This window comes from Dreissena polymorpha, chromosome 6 (assembly GCF_020536995.1).
Source record: "Dreissena polymorpha isolate Duluth1 chromosome 6, UMN_Dpol_1.0, whole genome shotgun sequence".
NCBI classification, from domain to species: Eukaryota; Metazoa; Mollusca; class Bivalvia; order Myida; family Dreissenidae; genus Dreissena; species Dreissena polymorpha.
Window position 1 is genome coordinate 39,073,315 of NC_068360.1, and position 18,460 is coordinate 39,091,774.

General features: G+C 33.8%; 1 protein-coding gene across 1 annotated transcript; it reads right to left on the reverse strand.

The window, feature by feature from the left end:
* Window positions 1-413: 413 nt before the first annotated feature.
* Window positions 414-16,762, reverse strand: LOC127833351 (heat shock 70 kDa protein 12A-like). The gene is made up of 10 exons (XM_052358544.1): window positions 16,621-16,762; window positions 15,377-15,525; window positions 14,324-14,403; window positions 13,794-13,932; window positions 13,453-13,603; window positions 13,172-13,306; window positions 6,246-6,457; window positions 5,222-5,518; window positions 1,073-1,281; window positions 414-973 (listed from the first exon to the last, which is right to left on the reverse strand). The coding sequence occupies exons 2-10, from the start codon at window positions 15,389-15,391 to the stop codon at window positions 544-546; spliced, it is 1,668 nt and encodes a 555-aa protein (XP_052214504.1). The 5' UTR covers window positions 15,392-15,525; window positions 16,621-16,762; the 3' UTR covers window positions 414-543.
* Between the last annotated feature and the right edge of the window lie 1,698 nt (window positions 16,763-18,460).

Sequence of the window (18,460 nt, forward strand, 5' to 3'; positions counted from 1 at the left end):
GCAAAGGATGATTTGACCTGTATGGAATGATTTTGGAGCTTATATGCGTATAGTTAATGAATATATGGTTATGTATTTAGCAATTTAATGTAAACTTTACTTTCTAAGGTTCATTGTTATGGTAAAAGTACAAGGCTTTAAGAAATTCCCTGCGAATGACGTGTTAAAACGGTTGCCCTCGTTTCTTGACTCAATTACAATTAAAACATGTATATATTATAACCATCAATGAACAAATACAGATTTTACAAACTACATTATACGACATTTAGTTAATGCCAACGACTGTTAAAAAGCATGCCAAATATACAGCTAATACAAACATTTGTATTAATAATATTAATACATACAATATGTATCTCGATTCTTTAAAAAACACTTTAGTTCAATGCTAAGTGATACAATCTGTTTTATTTGTCTTGCTTATATATTGATCAGCGAAATTATCGAATATTCTATTTTTGGAACATTTCTTATAAATGAAGAAGTTACCTCTTTCATTAAGAAATATTTGAACAAGTGTGCAGTTCACTTCCATATTATCTATTCGTATTCTATAACATACTCTGGGTAGTACTGGACGTGATCAAATATGCAGAATATGCTAGGTTTCAGAACATTGTCCACACAACTGTTATAACGCTTACGATAACCATCTGACGCAGACTCTGCAATTTCTGGTGGACGTTTAAGATCCGTCTGCCCCTTTGTCCACTTTCCGACAAGAACCCGACATTGCAACATGTACCTATGACCACTTTTGGGATCTGGCGTTGTATAATGATTCGACATCTTAGCAGCAGTTGCAAAATATGTGCCGTGACCATATATTGCACCCTGATTTGATCCTGCAAGGTGCATATCGAGGTTTTCAGCGCATATACTTTCAATGATATCTTGCTTTGTTCCATGAAAAAGGATCTTCTCTTCTGCACCGTCCATGCCGTTCATTTGTTCCATTTCCTTCTTTTTCCTGCAAGACACATACAACATTTTTCTTATAGCAGCACAAGATTGTAATTGCAAAATGTTATATTTTTTTAAAAAATGAACACATCGTTACAAAACTTACACGCAATAATGCTCCCATAGAAATTTACTCTGGATTCTATGTATGGTAAATATTTCTCGGTTGTTGAGTGTTTCAATAAAATTACTCAAAACACTTTGGAACTCGTCTGCAGTGTTTGGAAGGCGAACTTGTCTGAAAATCTCGTCTGGTTTCATCGGTTCCCAATTTGAAGGCATTGCAGACCAGGAGGGTCGCTGAGGTTCACTTGTCTGTTGGTCGCCACGTTTACGTTAAATATAAAGAAAACCATAAACTTTTGGTTTTGAAATACCATGCATTCACATATTAATAGCAAGCACGCAAAATTAGTAATTTTCATGTGAATTGTGTATTCATTTTGTATCTATGTCTCAGCAACATTCTGCTCTGGAAAAAATATCCGAATGTAGTTCAACATGAATTAAAAGCAATTAAAGAAGGACATTCAATGAAAAATAATTTATTGAATTTATTGATTACCCACATCTGACTTTGGACACATTTCAAATTTAATAGCACATATCTTTATATATTACATCAAATGTGCGAAAAAGAAATAATGATGTCCTTAGACTAAAACACATTCGCTAGGGCCTGGAGAAGGTTGGATGATTTCAACGTTTAAAATATCAAATATGCATTGATTATCGGAGCAGGTATTAATTGTTGTCGTATATATGTCTGCGTTTCTGCTTGAGTTGCTATTATTATTCAAATAATTCGCGTAGGATAACACTTTTAAAAACTAGAAAACAACTCCTGGTAGAAGTTAAAAATCGTGTTTCAAGATCAATAATTAATACGCTTAGCTCAGTATGGCTGCTTGATTGCTTCAGTCACACTGAGATTTGACTTAGATAACATAATCATACTCTGTACAATACAATTTAAAAATAAGACTTTAATGACTTGACCTTCACTCATCTACATCGATTAATTTATGGGCAAAGGAAGATGTCCCTAGATATAGTTTAAGAAAAATAAAGGCATGATAAAGTGTCATTGCAAAACCCCCTATTACCTTGACCTTTAACGTGTTTACATCATGCGCGGAAGGGTTTCTCGTGTTATCAGAAGTAACCACCATACCATATCGAATGACTATAGATTGAAGCGTTATATTTTTATCCTGCTGTGAAAAATGGACTCCGGACTAAGCATCCGAACTACCGACCGTATGACCAACTGCCCGACGGATTAATGCAAACCAATATACGCCCGCTTTTTATAAGGAAGCCGGGAAAAAAATCAATAGAAAATGTTAAAACACATAAAATAAATTTCAACATACAATATCTTTTTTTTCGTACAAATTTGTGTTGGCATAAGTTTTGTACCCAAAGTTGTCGTAGCAATTTTTTGTCGTACCCAAAAATGTCTTACACACATACACAATTGTGTTGATGTAGATAAACGTAAATTAATGTTTTATATCCATCCTCTTTAAAAGCATCGTCTCACCAGTACTGTCAGTACTTTGGTTATGTTTAAAAAACCTATTAGGCCGGGCAATTTGTATCGATCGTTTTATACTAATCTTTCTGACATATTGTGGCCGGACATGTATAGTTCCAGGCCGTAATGTTAAAAAATAAATAAACTGCACATAAATTTAATGACGGAGATAAATCTGGCCACAACGAATTGAACGCGGTAAAAAGGATAATTATAAATTGTAAAGTGTATATACACGCGATTACTAGTAATGCATGTGGATTCAATGTGTTAAGAATATTCCGTTTGTACCAAATTTCGATATCAAAAATAAATGATTGCATTTATTACGAACGAAATAGTTTACAGTAATGGTAACGACATGTAATGTTACTATCACAAATGCCCCTTCAAATACATTAGGTTTGTGGTGGCCTCTCGTTATGATTGCCTTAAATATTTCGGCGGAGGATATATTTATTTAATTAATTAAAATGGTAATACAATAAGATTTGGTTGATACAATGTAACGATGTATATTCCTACCTAAGCGTGATTGAGCTATACTGTTCGTCTTAACGCATGTCAGTGTTTAAATACTATTTACAGTAAGAATGAAACAGTACGCTACATAAAGCTTTTGACCGCGATGCCTTGAGATCATTAGAAAATGACATCGGCTAATCCTGCTAAGTGATACATTTAAGTTAGACAAAACCATAGTATATCGCGATTCCAAGCAATTCACGGTCATCAATGAATAAAACACAAAAACAAATGCAGCATTGTAATAAACAGAATGGAAAACTAATACAGTGAACAAACATGTGATAATTATAAGAGAAAGTTTGCAACCCTCAGTATTTGTTTATAAGTTTAAAAATTAAACTTTAAATATAAGTAAATGTCGGAATACTATAAATAAGAAACGATATAATGAAAGACACGACTGGTCCTTTAATAAAGACAGCAACAACTTGCAAATAAAATACATGCACATGTTACAAAACACAACACATTACTAATAATACCCACTAATAAAAGCACAGGTCATCACATTAGAGCGGTCAATGAAGAGCAATGAATGTTAGAAACTTTTAAGGCATATCGAATCTCATATACATGTATATAGCCCGTAGGTTCATTGTTCCGAGGCACTACGAAACGAAATCCTACATGTATTGTCTACTTTCTTTCTTGTTGACAAGGAAAAGGAAATTAATCATTGAATCGTAAAAATTCCAAATAATCAATATTCACCTCAGAAAGAAGCCGTTTCAAATGGGTACATGCCATAGTTATATATGCTAACGATTACAATGGCATATAATTAAAGTAAAACGCTTTAATAATTGTCAGGTTGTCAAGTATTCTTATGCTTACATACAAAAGACACACATTGTCCCGACTTAACGATTTGTTTTTTGAGTTAAACTTTGTAAAAGATAATACGCTTAAACATGAATCTATTTCTATTTCTAAATTTACACTGTTTTTGCGCATGGTTTGCAAAAAGTTACATTCCACTTGTAACTTAATTATAAAGAGGGATATGCGTTAAAGAAGCCACCGTGAAAACAAAAACGTATATACAGATTTATCCAGCTTATTAATATTCTTAACTTTATTAGTAAAAGGGAAAAGTCACCGTTGGCATCATGTATACGTCAACAATACCTCTAATTGCAAACGCGCTGAGAAAAATGCATGTTCGTTTCGTTTTAAATATTAATACTCCAAACAGGCAAATAAATATAATAATAATTGCCATCACGTTTGTCATACAAACAGGCAAATAAATCAAATAATAATTGCCATCACGTTTGTCATACAAAACATAATTGTCCATTGGTCGAAAGCAAAGTTTAGGTGTGGTAAATTTAGCAAATCAACATTTGTATTCAAGTAATCAGATTTATGTATTGCTTTATATTTGGGAATCAATTGTTTTAAAGTATTAAACTATGTGGCATATACTTTCAAAACACCATCACTTTATATGTTACTTTGATTTTATATCAATGTAAGTGTCCTCCTTTTCAAAAAAATATATAATCCCTATAGTAACATATTACAATTGGGTCTATACACATCACATTTCAATACTTATCTTATTTTTAAGCATATAGTGCGAATAAAAACATATATGAAATTATATAAATGTTAAAAAAATTAAAGCAGCTGAAAAGAAATAAATCGACCCGGTAGTAAAATGTTCAAATAGACATTTTGTCACGAATTATGTTCGGAAAATACAGGATAAGTTGGATTAGTTCTAATTCACTTCTTTTTCGCAGTTAGCCACATAAAAATGGCAGCATTGGTATATATACTCAACAATTTTGAGCAACAACACTTTTTACATTTATAATAATTCTCTTTTTTTTCGTTTAATAATTAATGTACGCAAGCCAACAAGTTCCCTAATACCTCCATGATAAATGTCAAGTTAAAAATGTAATGATCAAAATGTATTTTGTTGTCTGTAATCACAGCTTTATCTTCTCAAATCCGAGTATGTGCTTATTTGGAGTTTTCGTGAATTTAAGTGGAATATTAATCGTATGGCGGTAGTCAGTTAATATATTCAGTTAAGTGATAGTTTTGGGGTTGTATTTAAACTAATTATCCGTGCCCTAGAAGAGCTCTCTTTTAATACCTGCTGAGTTAGGAAAATATATATTATGCATTGTTACAGAATTTATCGTTTGTATATGTAATACATTACAAACCAACCTTAATATAAGAGACATCAATCGGACGGTGTCCGAATATGACAGCACCTTTCAGGACAGCACAAAAAGCGTCAGATGGAACGATGACTTTCATTCCTGTGAATTTCTCCTTGATTTGTCCCTGGAGAATAGGTGACTCCGAGTAGCTTCCTACCATTAGTATTGTGTCAACACGTGCTGATGTTTCACACTGTCGCAATGCAGCGGCAAGTAAAGTATGTATTCTGTCTATTGAATGTTTAAAGAATGAATGAACGATGCTGGCGTCCACACGAAGACGGCCCCCAAATAGTTTAACCTACAAAAATTATACTATCGTTTAAATTATGAATGACAAACAAATGTTAATGCAAACAAAATGAATCTCTAGCTGCAACAGCAGGATTGAAAAATAATTACATAGCCAGATAAGCCCAAATGATATCAAACATTAACACGAATTTCAGTATGTAATCTAAAAGTAGTTAGAAGTACTGCGATTATTGTCCAACTATAACGGACTTATACACTACCGAACCAGTTTTACGTGCACAATTTATTGGAACATTTACTTTATTCAATATTACTATATTAAATTTTGCAACCAAACTAAATACACCGTTTTTAATAAAGTTAATATATCACTTGTCCGGGTTATGCAATCACTAAATATTGAAGTTATAGATGTCAAAATCGTCAATTATTAAATAGTACTCCATCCATTGTGTTCAATACATTGGCGATGACAATGTATACACAGTCAACACATTTAATATGTGAAAATCTGTCCGTATTACCGTTTTTTAAAAGCCGATACTATCGACTATTCAAATTATACTCGGTAATGCACAAAATGCTAAATATAAAGAGTATAAAGCGTGTATCCCATTAAAATAACAAACAAAAAGACTTCAGATACGAATAACACATCAAATGACTATGCAATCTATTTGAGTTGGGTAGTCTATAGTATTTGCACAATATCATATTGCAATATGCGATCCAAATGTCGATCTTACCTTATTTTAGAAAAATAATAAACATACATGATCCGTGTATCTAGAACCCTCGATGAGTTCTTGAAAGGTCTTCCTAGTGGTAGCGTTGACAAGGTCCATTAGAGACGGCGGCATTTTTATACTGTATTTTGTCGTTGAATATATACCGAACGATCGTCTACTGCGCTCGAAATGTGCCATTATCATATATTTATAATCGTCCATGTACTCCTTCTTAAAACGTTTGAATAGTTCCTTTCCTTAACAGAAAAAGAGTCAAAATCTGGAATACTGAAATTTCAAAAACAGTACCAAGAAAGTGAAGATTGCTTTTTTTGCAAAATAAATGAGAAGCAAATAAATAATTGTCAACATACACCGGCAAATTATGAGGATATAATTGTTATTAAAATAAAGACTTCACTATTAATTTGTGTATTGACTAAATGATTCGTTGTTAAAAACAAATTAACTGTAACATTTATCATTATAACGCATTTATTGATTCAAGTAAATCTATATTTCGTCGATACGTAATTGCACGTGATCATTCATTGAAATTATACATATTTATCCAATTAACCGTTGTTATGACTTTCAAAATTGTCAAGATTTCAGTGGCCTGGAGTCTTAACACAGATTATCCGCGAACTATAGACTAATACGGGTTCGAAGATTACACAAGCAGTGAACGCGTGTATAAGGTCACAAACTGGCGTTTGTCACGTCCACGTTACCATTCATCCCATGTAGCGTTTGTATTACTTAATGTAGGTTGAGATGTTTCAATTGTGCAAAACGTAAGTTTTTGGGAATCATTACCTATAACGTGCGTAAAGAGTACAACAAAAGCTATTATATAGTAATGCGACGTCTGAATGCATAACTCTCTCTTTCCCATTATTCCGGTTTTGCAGTTGTGTAATTTTTTATTTAACTAATGATGTACAGAGGCCATGTTTTAGTCAACGAAAATAGTTGTTCTCGACGTTGAGCTACTGCGGGTATAGTACATAAACAGGAACATCGCTGATTTAGTCACCGCCTTATTACTTCGGTGAACGCATGTCAACTGTCACTCTATGAGTCATTTACATTCACTTTCAACATGAAGTACCCATGTTTCAGTGGCCAGAAGTCAACAATAGAGCTGTCCAAGACTATGGACTTGTAGAGTGTTCCAGTGCATACAAACAACTACCGCGCCGATCATGTCACATGTGCATATGACCTTTCATCTAGTTTTGCGGGATTGCGCGGTATGAAACAGTTATAAATATATTGTTTAAAACCACTTGGCAGTTGCTATAATAGTTATGTTTAATGTTCATAGTAAAAGTCATTTTCTCAACTTGCACAGCTACATTTACTTGCAAAAGTACACTCGTACTCCAAACAGATGTTATCAAAAGCAATCTCCGTAAATGCAAAGTTCATACAAACTTCTGACCTATCCCAAGCTTTGTATCGACTTCAAAACAGGGAATCCCTCTGGATTTGATATGGTGGGTTGTTCCATATGGCACTCTGTTTTCAGCACCACATTCAACATTTAAACAAACAATATACAAGTAACCCCCACACAATTTCTGTAGTTCATCCACAACATTGTCAAATGTTAGTGGCACGGGTCCTAGTTAACATGACTGACAGGACTGAAGGCTCTTCAATAAAATATCCAATTCCACAATCTGACATCCATGCCAGTTGTCGTTTTGTTTTCTATGGCCAAAAATGGGACAATTACCGTCTGTGCACTTTCATATATTCAAGACGTGACTGTAATTATGCTCATTTAATGCATTCCTGTAATGAACAGAAACTTTTCTCTAAGATTTGGATTTAAAACGTCTTTTTTTGTTTGTCATTGCTTTGGTTTTGAGAGTAGAGTAATCTCCCTTGGAGGGTTTCCCATGAAATTCCAATAATAATTACGAAAAATGGAAAACTTTCTTTTCTTTTGTGGTAAATTCATTTGATGTATCAAAACCCGATATAATGAAGGTCAAAATGAGAGAAAATAATTGTGTTTGATAACAAAATATTCAAATTCCCGACATTAACCGGCCATTTTCGAGTTACAATGAATCGCACGAAATCTTACGAAATTGTACGGAAATTTCCGAGTTCATTACGCCGTTTCTACCTTAAGCGTCTTTTGTTAACATGTGCAATGACCAAAGGTCTGCAAAGTTTTCACTGAAATTAAAGTAATAAGTTCTTGACGGATAAACAGGCAAACAAGCTTATACAGTCACAGGCTAATTAAATGCGTCACGACCATATCACCACGGCAGTAAGTATGCTCATGTCATGAAATATGCACTACAATATGCATTTAATGTAGATTGGATTAATTTCTCACCAAATGATATGTAGAAAACAATTTCTTAATGCGTCACATGCACATGGCTATCAAATGATACTATATCGTGGTTTTAACGTTATTGAACAGTTTGATTGTAGAATGAAAACCTGTTGAACAATTCGTTAACAACTGTTGTTCCTGCTGTAAAGCTAAAAAGTGAAGTATAGTAACACCGAAACACTAATAGCTGATACACTAACATGCCGTTGCAATTCCACGTTCAGTATGTTAAAATATGCCATGCGAACATGGGCAGTAAGTCGGCTCCCTTTCCTAGTGCCTTATTCCTTATTCGAATAAGGTATATCAGTGGATTTTTTTGCTTTTTTTTGTTACAACCTGTGGCATTTGGATTGGGAAAATTAGCGCGATAAACCATAAAATTGGGAAAAACAGCGCGATAAACCATGAAATTGGGAAACATTATAAATATTATTATAAGAATAGAATAAAAATTGCTAAGTTCATGTTTGACAGCATTTTTATATTATAAAGTGTTGCTTTCATGTCTTCTTACAACGTTTAGTTAATATCCTTCCACATACATATTAAACTTGCAATAATCTATAGATTCTTCAATATACATGTACCATTATGATTTAATCATAATCTCTTTAAGAGTATGAATTTAATTCAGGATGTTTTTAAAGTAAAATATGATTTGGTGAAAACATTAACAAATATTAACAAACACGCTTTTGTGTTCTAGCTGTGTTAATGTTGTATTAAATGGAGCTAAAATAATACATTTCATTTGTTTACCTTTTAATATCTTGCACAATTGACATCCCCAGTTCAATGCTATTTAACAAAACTATACAGCGTGACAAACATAATAAAGCAGAATATGCATATGCATCTGAATATACACAGATCCACTAACATATAAATCAAATTATGTTTGTCTCTTTCCATTTTCGAATTTTCGAACGGTTCTCGTTTTAAATGCTTTAACTTTGTGAACTCCAATTTCCCAACACAGACATCCGTGACGCACATTCACTGTGAACATTTCTAATAAATATTTGTTGTTGTTCATCTCAAACATAGTATTTTGCGTTAATTGACACACACATTAAATTATCTCCTAATAACCATGTGATATCCGCTGATAATTTTAGTATTATATCATTTTCGCTGCTCATCGAAAACTTCTCGTCTGCTTGCCGCCATCTTGGACATGTGTAAAAACAGGCGTTAACAATCGGGATACATCGACTATCGTCGGTATCCTCTGCAATATAGGGAGAGATGCGTGGATAGCAACGTAAAATCGTATTCGGCCACATTCGCGAACATTCGTAAGGCGAAGACTCGACAAGCTCGATCGGCACTCGTTCTACGAAATTAACGCTAAATGACATTGTAATCTTATTGGCTTAATTGGGAAAATTTGGTCATTTTTGGGGACATTTTGGTCAGATTTTTGGGAAAAAAAGTCATTTTTTGCAATTGGGAAGCAGCCGAATATCGGCGGTAATTTTGGGCAAAATAAATCACTGGGTATATGCAACATTTTCATATTCGTTATTTATGCTTAACCTATTGTATATAGGTTTTGACAAAAAATAATGACTGCATTCATTACGTAAATAAAATGCTCGCATACATTAACTTTATGTATTATGATACGTATTCATGTTTCTTTCGTTTCTTCTTCGTGCTTGTATTCTCGTTTGAATCGAACAGACATGTTCTGATTTGTACTCCAGTTACGTTTTTGCTGTTAAATAATGAAAAATGAAACAGTTCCTTATTTCTAACCCGAGCAAAATTAGGAACAAGCATGTTCTTCGTTAAAAGATAACTTCACATGAACCAATGTGCACCACTTATAAAAACAATTTATTGTATATGTAGATCGACTATTATTTCTTGCAATACATGTCGTCTCAATTTCACATTAAAGCAAATAAGGAGTTGCTTTTTTTGACTGCACACATTAATTTAACTGAACCAGAGAGAACCACATATCAATGGAAATCAATATATATGAAGATTAGATATAAACAGTTGTAATTTCAATACAGTTCTATTGAGTTTTGTTGCTAAAAATCCAGTTGTTTTAGCGTTTTCATAATAAATCGGAACCATTTCCTTATCCTTAATGAAGCCGAATAACGAACTGGCATTGTTAACTTTAAAACAAATTATAATTAACCAAAAAGCACAACAAAATAGTTTATAAGATATATTTAATATTTAGTGCAATACATATCTACTTCGTTGTTAAATTATAACCCAGTTTCTTATTCGGATAGAAAAAATGTAAAGGAACGTATTCCATATTCAGATTAAATAAGGTACTGAACTATTTTTCATTGAAACAAAATATCAAAATGACGCAAAGACACTAATAAATAAATGAACGTAATTGTAAACTAAAAAGTAAGTGTACTATATATCTTCTTAGTTATATTAAATGATAACCTACTTTCGTATCAGGTTTGAATGTGGAATAATGAACTTGTTCCTTAGTCCTAATGCCGATAAGGAGCTGGCATTCTTTAACTAAAGAAGTAAATTAACGATATGTCAATTAAAATCATTTTTAATTTAGAATTTAGAGTATCACATTAATGTATTGCAGTATATTCATACAAATTGTTGATGGTAACCAAGTTCTTTTTTCGCGGCTTAATAAGGGACAACGCTGTGCGACGTATTAGCATTGGGTCAAAAACAGAGCGCAACGGTTACGCTAAGATCGGCGAAGGACTGTTCGGACCATCGCTGTATTGTAGATCCCACTATCAATTAGCATGTGCGAATAATGAAGGTTTCCGGATTAAAGCGTATTGGCGCTTAATCTATGGTGAAAACACGCTTTTACAGCTCGTATGCGCGCATATCTTTGAAAAATAATATAAAATGTTGAGGCATCGCGGTGACACTTTCGAATCTGCTATAGGCACCTAGACCGCTGCTTTCGGCTTTTATAGTGATGTATTAAAATAGTTATGCATCCTTAATCGTATCTCTTCATTACTGTTTGCGTACGATAACGGAATGAGATATCAAAATCATGTCTAATAATCAGCTATTGGACACCCTTTGCAATAGGTTACATTCAGATATAACATAAGGAATTTTTTCAATGATACTAATACAAACTGTAAAATAAAACAGGCAAAACGTATTTAAAGTTAAGTTCTTTGATCGTGCGCAAAAGTTGAAAGTTGCAGGACGTACCGTTGGCATTCAAGAGGAGGATAACATATAGTATTCTGTTTAAACACTCAATTACAGGAAGTGTAAACATTGGCATATAATTGAAACAAACAAAGACATTCATCGATAAAACTTTCCCTTCTACTAAAGGCACATGGGCCGCTGCTTCCGGTGCAGTTTCGCCTGTATTATTTCGTCAGTTACGTCGCACTGACGGCAACGATTTCCGAAATAATGACACACGGTCTTAATAGAGAGGCGCATCTGTAACGCTAATATCAGCAAAGATCATTAAGGTCACCAATCTGGTAATAAAAGCTTGTTTAGAGATGGATTTTAATATACGTTACCACGGACACACTACGTCAAACAAATATTGAAAACCACTGTGTGAATGGTAATCGGCACACGGCGAATTAAAACATAGCTCGACTATATGTGTAGATCAGCGTGGTAGCCTTGTGTCTCCTACCCATTATAGTCAATACTTAAGGAACTCTTGCTTGTGAATTTCTGCCACTGAAACATGGAAACTTAACGATTAAAAAATGACTTACACTTTTGTATTGGATAAATGGCCATGTGCAGGTGACGAATTTAAAAGGCACCTTATCTACGTGGTTTCTGCTTGTGTGCTCTACAGGCTACTAATATCCTAGGAAAATACTTGTTTATGGATTTTCGCTATTAGACGGAGTGCGGGTGTATCAACGGTTTAACTGTTTGTGTGTTTTCTACAATTCCGTTTTAGTCCAAAGTCAGGGATTATAAAATCACGTAGTAGTCCATAGTCAGAGAAACATATTGCAATTTACGTATGCCACTGAAGAATGAGAACTGCACGTTTAAAGTAAACATTCCGATTACTCCGATGAGTCTCAAGAACTGTACAAGCGTTGTAGCGAAAAGAGATCTCTACACGCACGAATTAGTCTAAAACTCTGGAAAAGACTTCCTTAACCCTTTTTACAAAAACCGTGTTGACATTCAACGTTATAAATGTAATTAAACATTACTTTAAAAGAATGATAACATGATTTTACTAAATAGTAGCATGCATGGTAAAACTGCTTAACGTATTATCCGATTAACATGTAAAAGTGTTCAGAAATGCATATCGTCAGTATGAACAATGTTAAATAAAGATTCCTTATTGATAATATTATTATGAAACAAATAAAAATAATATTAGCATTTGATCGATATGTTTATTGTAGTTTATTAACAACGTTTTACGATCAATCTGACGTATTCGCTTGAGATCATCGCTAAATGATGGGTGTGACAGTCATTAGACCTTTACATAATTCATGGTTAAACTTGAGAAAAAAAACATCACGATTATAAGTTTATATTCACTTAAGAATATTTTACAAAATAAATTTAAGGTCTTTAAAATAATAGGATACTTTTCAAACTAATATATGTAGTGAACCTGTAAACTCTGCAAGGAAATCTTCGAAAGCTTTATCCACCATTGCCCATCCACAGGATCCACCAGTAGCTTTGAAGACTTCTTTTAATTTTCCACCAAAACAAACCTTATATACCGCGATATCAACTGTATGATCTGCGAAAATAATGATCACATAGAATGACCACTAATATAATACTATTTTAAAAGCAGTCAAATTGAAAATATCGGGCTTTATTATCATAATCATCGAATACCCTTGGTTTAAAATATATAAAATCACATTGACAATAACAAGTCACCTGCATCGAGGACCAGGAATTTGTATCCTGGTAGAAATAAGAATCTTTCATCTTGTCCCCGATCCTTTTCTTGTCCCCAATCCTCTTTACAGAAAAATGATGCTGCCACTGGCTCTACCACTATAGTGATCTGCGTCATTGATAGCCCTGCCTTCAAAATATGTCATAGGTAAGAAATAACGAAATTCATAAAAATACGCATCACCACGCTTTCATGGGTGTGTCAATTTTACATGAATTCGCTCAAACAAAATTTGACAAACTTCTCATGTGTTTACAAAGTAATATGAACAATACAAAATTCTGTTTACGGTAAGCATTCAAAATGTGCCTTTGCATACCTCTTGAGCAGCAAGCCTCATGAAATCTTTCTCTGCATCATTCCATATCGCAGGAACAGTCAGAACCCAATGGATGCCTTGCAGATTGAAATCTCTAAACCGTGCATTAACTTTTTTATGTGCGTCGTCTACAATGTATCTAAAATTACGTTTGGTATATGTAAACATTCACTTAGGAGATAATTTTATATTATTTTCAAGAACACCAGCCGATACATGTTATAAATTACAACACTCATTAAATTGCTACTTTTGATGTGTTCTATTTATAATAACACAAATCATCCAACGATATAATACATACCCACTATGATATGTATGAGCATAGTATTTTCTTTTCCGTCAATATTATTAATTTACTGTTGAATTAAGAAATACTCATATCATCGCTGGCTGATTTAAATTGGTGATGTCTAATTAGTATTATAATATAATTGCAGTTAATAGATATATGAGAATTAGAATGGTATAAAATGGAATGCAAACAATTAAGCTTTAGCAATGGAAAAAAACACGCGATGCCCACGTACCTGATCGCCAATGAGAACACTCTGAGTGCAGGAAGTGGTTTGCCACATTCGTCATCAATTATTGTGTCTTTGTGTATCGGCTAGTATAATAAAAAAGAATGTGCGACTTTAAACCAGATAAAAGTATGTCAAACAACCCTTTTAGCACTTTATGACAAAATGCATGATGTTAACTATTAAGTAAAATATACATGATGGTTGACTATGGGCAGTTTAGAACATATACATCCTTACAGGAGCACCCAACTAAATTCGCATTGAAATAGGAAGACAACAGTGAAAAACCAAGTCATTATTTTGGCCTGCGAAATCTACAAATATCTCGTGCAAATAAATGTATTGATTGATTTATTTATTTATTTATTGATTTATGGAAATATTGTTAATTAGCATATAGTGTTTTGTAAGTAATTCTCGGCTAAATGAAAGTGTGAGGTTCGGTGTGCATTTCGAAGTGTTTGAACCCACTTTCTTTCAGCGTGCCTTATACAATTGTTATCATGTTGTTCTTGCAGTTAAACATTTACCAATCAAGTTTCAAATAAATTCAATTAAGTATCTATTTATTGCTTCATGATTAAAAAAACATAGGTTTAGATTATTTTTTTATTTATTAAAACGCGTATATTAATTATTATTAATCCTTGTTCGACATTTCGTCAATAAACGCGTTTAAACTTTTACGGCTCTCTTATTGACCTTTCGAAGTCGGTGACCCCATCTTATCAATAACTATATGTTTGATGTCGTGTTTTATTTAATTTTCTTGAAATATTTTGGTATTAGGTTACTTAGCTTCAATAAATACACAGCTCTTTTTTAACATGACTTCTGTCCCTGCATGTTTCTTGATAGTTTCATTATTTCGTAAATGCCCAATTAGACAGTTTGAAGACGGTAACTTTAGCTGTAAGCATTTTAACACCTCTGTTGTGCTGAATAAATTGGTCAGTTTACTAGCTATTCGGAATACTATTTAATACACATTAATATATGTATATCCATGATATTTTGCTCACTTGTTTGTAAAATGAATATTTTTGCAATCAGTACCTTGTTCAATAGCATCAGCTTAGGTCTTTGAAAGAAGTACCATTGTTTGTGGCTATCGTCTTCACTCAGTTCACTGTATTTATACTCTGCATCGAATCCAAAAGCTTCGAGGGTTTTACCGTCGGGTTTTATTAAAACACACGTAGGAGCTAAAATAACAAAACAAACGAACGTTAAATAGAAAAAATAATATTGTTTTTATTCAAAAAGAAGCATTGCAGGGCAGGTGCGTTAATTTAAACAATTTTCTTTAAATACTTGTTCATGTATTCATTTTATAATATGTGCCTTCTTTATTATTCATTTGAAGATGGTCAGTTATGGCCACAGAATTACACTGGGACACAACACCTTCGCATAACCTGACTCCGATCAACATGTAACCACAATAAAATACATTGAACTGATTCGACTACTGTGGAGTTGGAAAACATTAAATACATTATACAAACACTATAGAATGTGAATTCTCTCGATCAAATCGGGTACGCTATTGGTCATAAAGTATATTTTTTTTTATTCAAACGCTTGAGAATGCTAGCATATATCTTGCAAACAAAATCGTCTTCTCTGAAATATAAGTTGTATGTCTACATACAATTAGTGATATTTCAAAACGCATTTAACTGTTTTCGGTGGATAGAAGCTCCAGCAAATTCACACTTCTTCCGGTGAAGCCAACCTTTTCCGACTTACGAATGGTCGTAAACGCAATTGCATGACCAATGCCAATACAGTCAGTGGCTTAAATTAAATACGAAAACCAGGTCCGGCCTTCATATGCAACTTGGCAAAAAAAACACCATTAATATGAATATATTGAGTCATGCAAATTCTCAAAAGGTACAATAGATACTTGAATGGAGCTTGTTTTACTGATACTTATAAACGACAGTTTAAGGATAATGTATGACCAATTTCTTCTCAAGAGGTCAAAGGTAACGTCGCTGTTACCAAACTTAAAATTATAGTTACTCAAAAATAAAGCTCAAAAGTACACATACATTGCGTTAGCAACTTGTACTTAATTAAAAAAAATACATGCACAGAGCTGATTAAAGTAAAAATAAAACAAAAAACACTAAGAGGTTTCTATATACACTTAACGATAAAAGTTGTAAGACATTTTCGTAAGCGAGAAACTTCGAATTTGGTATTAATATAAGTGTATGACATATCCTATATAACATACTCTCTTATGGCCGTTCTTGCACGCCTACGTATTTATTTGCCAATTAACTTACCTGTTGAAGGTAGCGTTAGACCTCCTCCATGCCATGTGTTTACGGATATCTTACACGGATCACTTTCGAATTCGTGTGTGAATGAATGAGCACATCCAAAATACGTTGTTCCGAATTGAATAGCTGCTACAAGCTGGGGAGCCCCACTCCTTGACTGCAATTAAAGACTCGAAATTTAGAACATGTACAGAGGTGACACACTTGCTGTTCTTGATGAGCGTGTTGAAAGGAACAATGGCAGCACCTATATCAGAGCTCGAGATAACACCTACTCATCACAAAATAAGGTCCCGGAAAGAATAACCGACACCAGTAACTGGACCATCAGCTCGGGAATGTGGTCGGATAAGTACCGATGGAGAAAGGATGAGAAATGCAGGCCAGATTACGAGGGGAACGAATATTGAACCTATATGTTTACAATTAAACAAATGTAACTGTATGAGAGATAGGTGGGATGGCGGATACACTACGGAAAGTCGTTACATTTTAGAGGCGTATAGACATAGCAGCGCAGAGGGCGGGTATGATTATCCAAAAGAAAACAAACTTAGTGATAGGCGAGGGAAAGTATAATAAATAAACATTGAGTAATGATTTGTACAACATGGCCATTGGATGAAGATAACTTCCAATAAATAGCACATCTCAACAGAGGCAGACACAATTCTTATACCGTACAGGTAAAGTTGGGATTTGGGAATGTTCATTTATGGTAAAGAATTTTAATTCGGATAATCATATTTTAAGAAAACCCTGTGATATAAAAATTGACAGCCTATGCACAACTTAAACAAATATAAGAGGAGATGCACGACTACATTTGCATTAATTAGTATTTGTTTGTGCTTTACAATTAACTTACCTGTTGAAGGTAGCGTTAGACCTCCTCCATGCCATGTGTTTACGGATATCTTACACGGATCACTTTCGAATTCGTGTGTGAATGAATGAGCACATCCAAAATACGTTGTTCCGAATTGAATAGCTGCTACAAGCTGGGGAGCCCCACTCCTTGACTGCAATTAAAGACTCGAAATTTAGAACATGTACAGAGGTGACACACTTGCTGTTCTTGATGAGCGTGTTGAAAGGAACAATGGCAGCACCTATATCAGAGCTCGAGATAACACCTACTCATCACAAAATAAGGTCCCGGAAAGAATAACCGACACCAGTAACTGGACCATCAGCTCGGGAATGTGGTCGGATAAGTACCGATGGAGAAAGGATGAGAAATGCAGGCCAGATTACGAGGGGAACGAATATTGAACCTATATGTTTACAATTAAACAAATGTAACTGTATGAGAGATAGGTGGGATGGCGGATACACTACGGAAAGTCGTTACATTTTAGAGGCGTATAGACATAGCAGCGCAGAGGGCGGGTATGATTATCCAAAAGAAAACAAACTTAGTGATAGGCGAGGGAAAGTATAATAAATAAACATTGAGTAATGATTTGTACAACATGGCCATTGGATGAAGATAACTTCCAATAAATAGCACATCTCAACAGAGGCAGACACAATTCTTATACCGTACAGGTAAAGTTGGGATTTGGGAATGTTCATTTATGGTAAAGAATTTTAATTCGGATAATCATATTTTAAGAAAACCCTGTGATATAAAAATTGACAGCCTATGCACAACTTAAACAAATATAAGAGGAGATGCACGACTACATTTGCATTAATTAGTATTTGTTTGTGCTTTTTCGGAAACTGTTCAAAGAATATACACTTAGAGATTGTCATTAGGCAATACTTTTCAAACATAAATATATCAGGTATGAGTTAAGATTTTGGTTTAAAATTTTACATTTGATCATTTCACTAC

Excerpts from the sequence above, each read along its gene's own strand:
- LOC127833351 (XM_052358544.1), bottom strand. Across the intron at positions 13,307-13,452 it reads ATTCCTGGTCCTCGATGCAG|ATCATACAGTTGATATCGCG; the intron begins GTGACTTGTTAT and ends TTATTTTCGCAG. Across the intron at positions 974-1,072 it reads CTATGGGAGCATTATTGCGT|GAAAAAGAAGGAAATGGAAC; the intron begins GTAAGTTTTGTA and ends TGTGTCTTGCAG.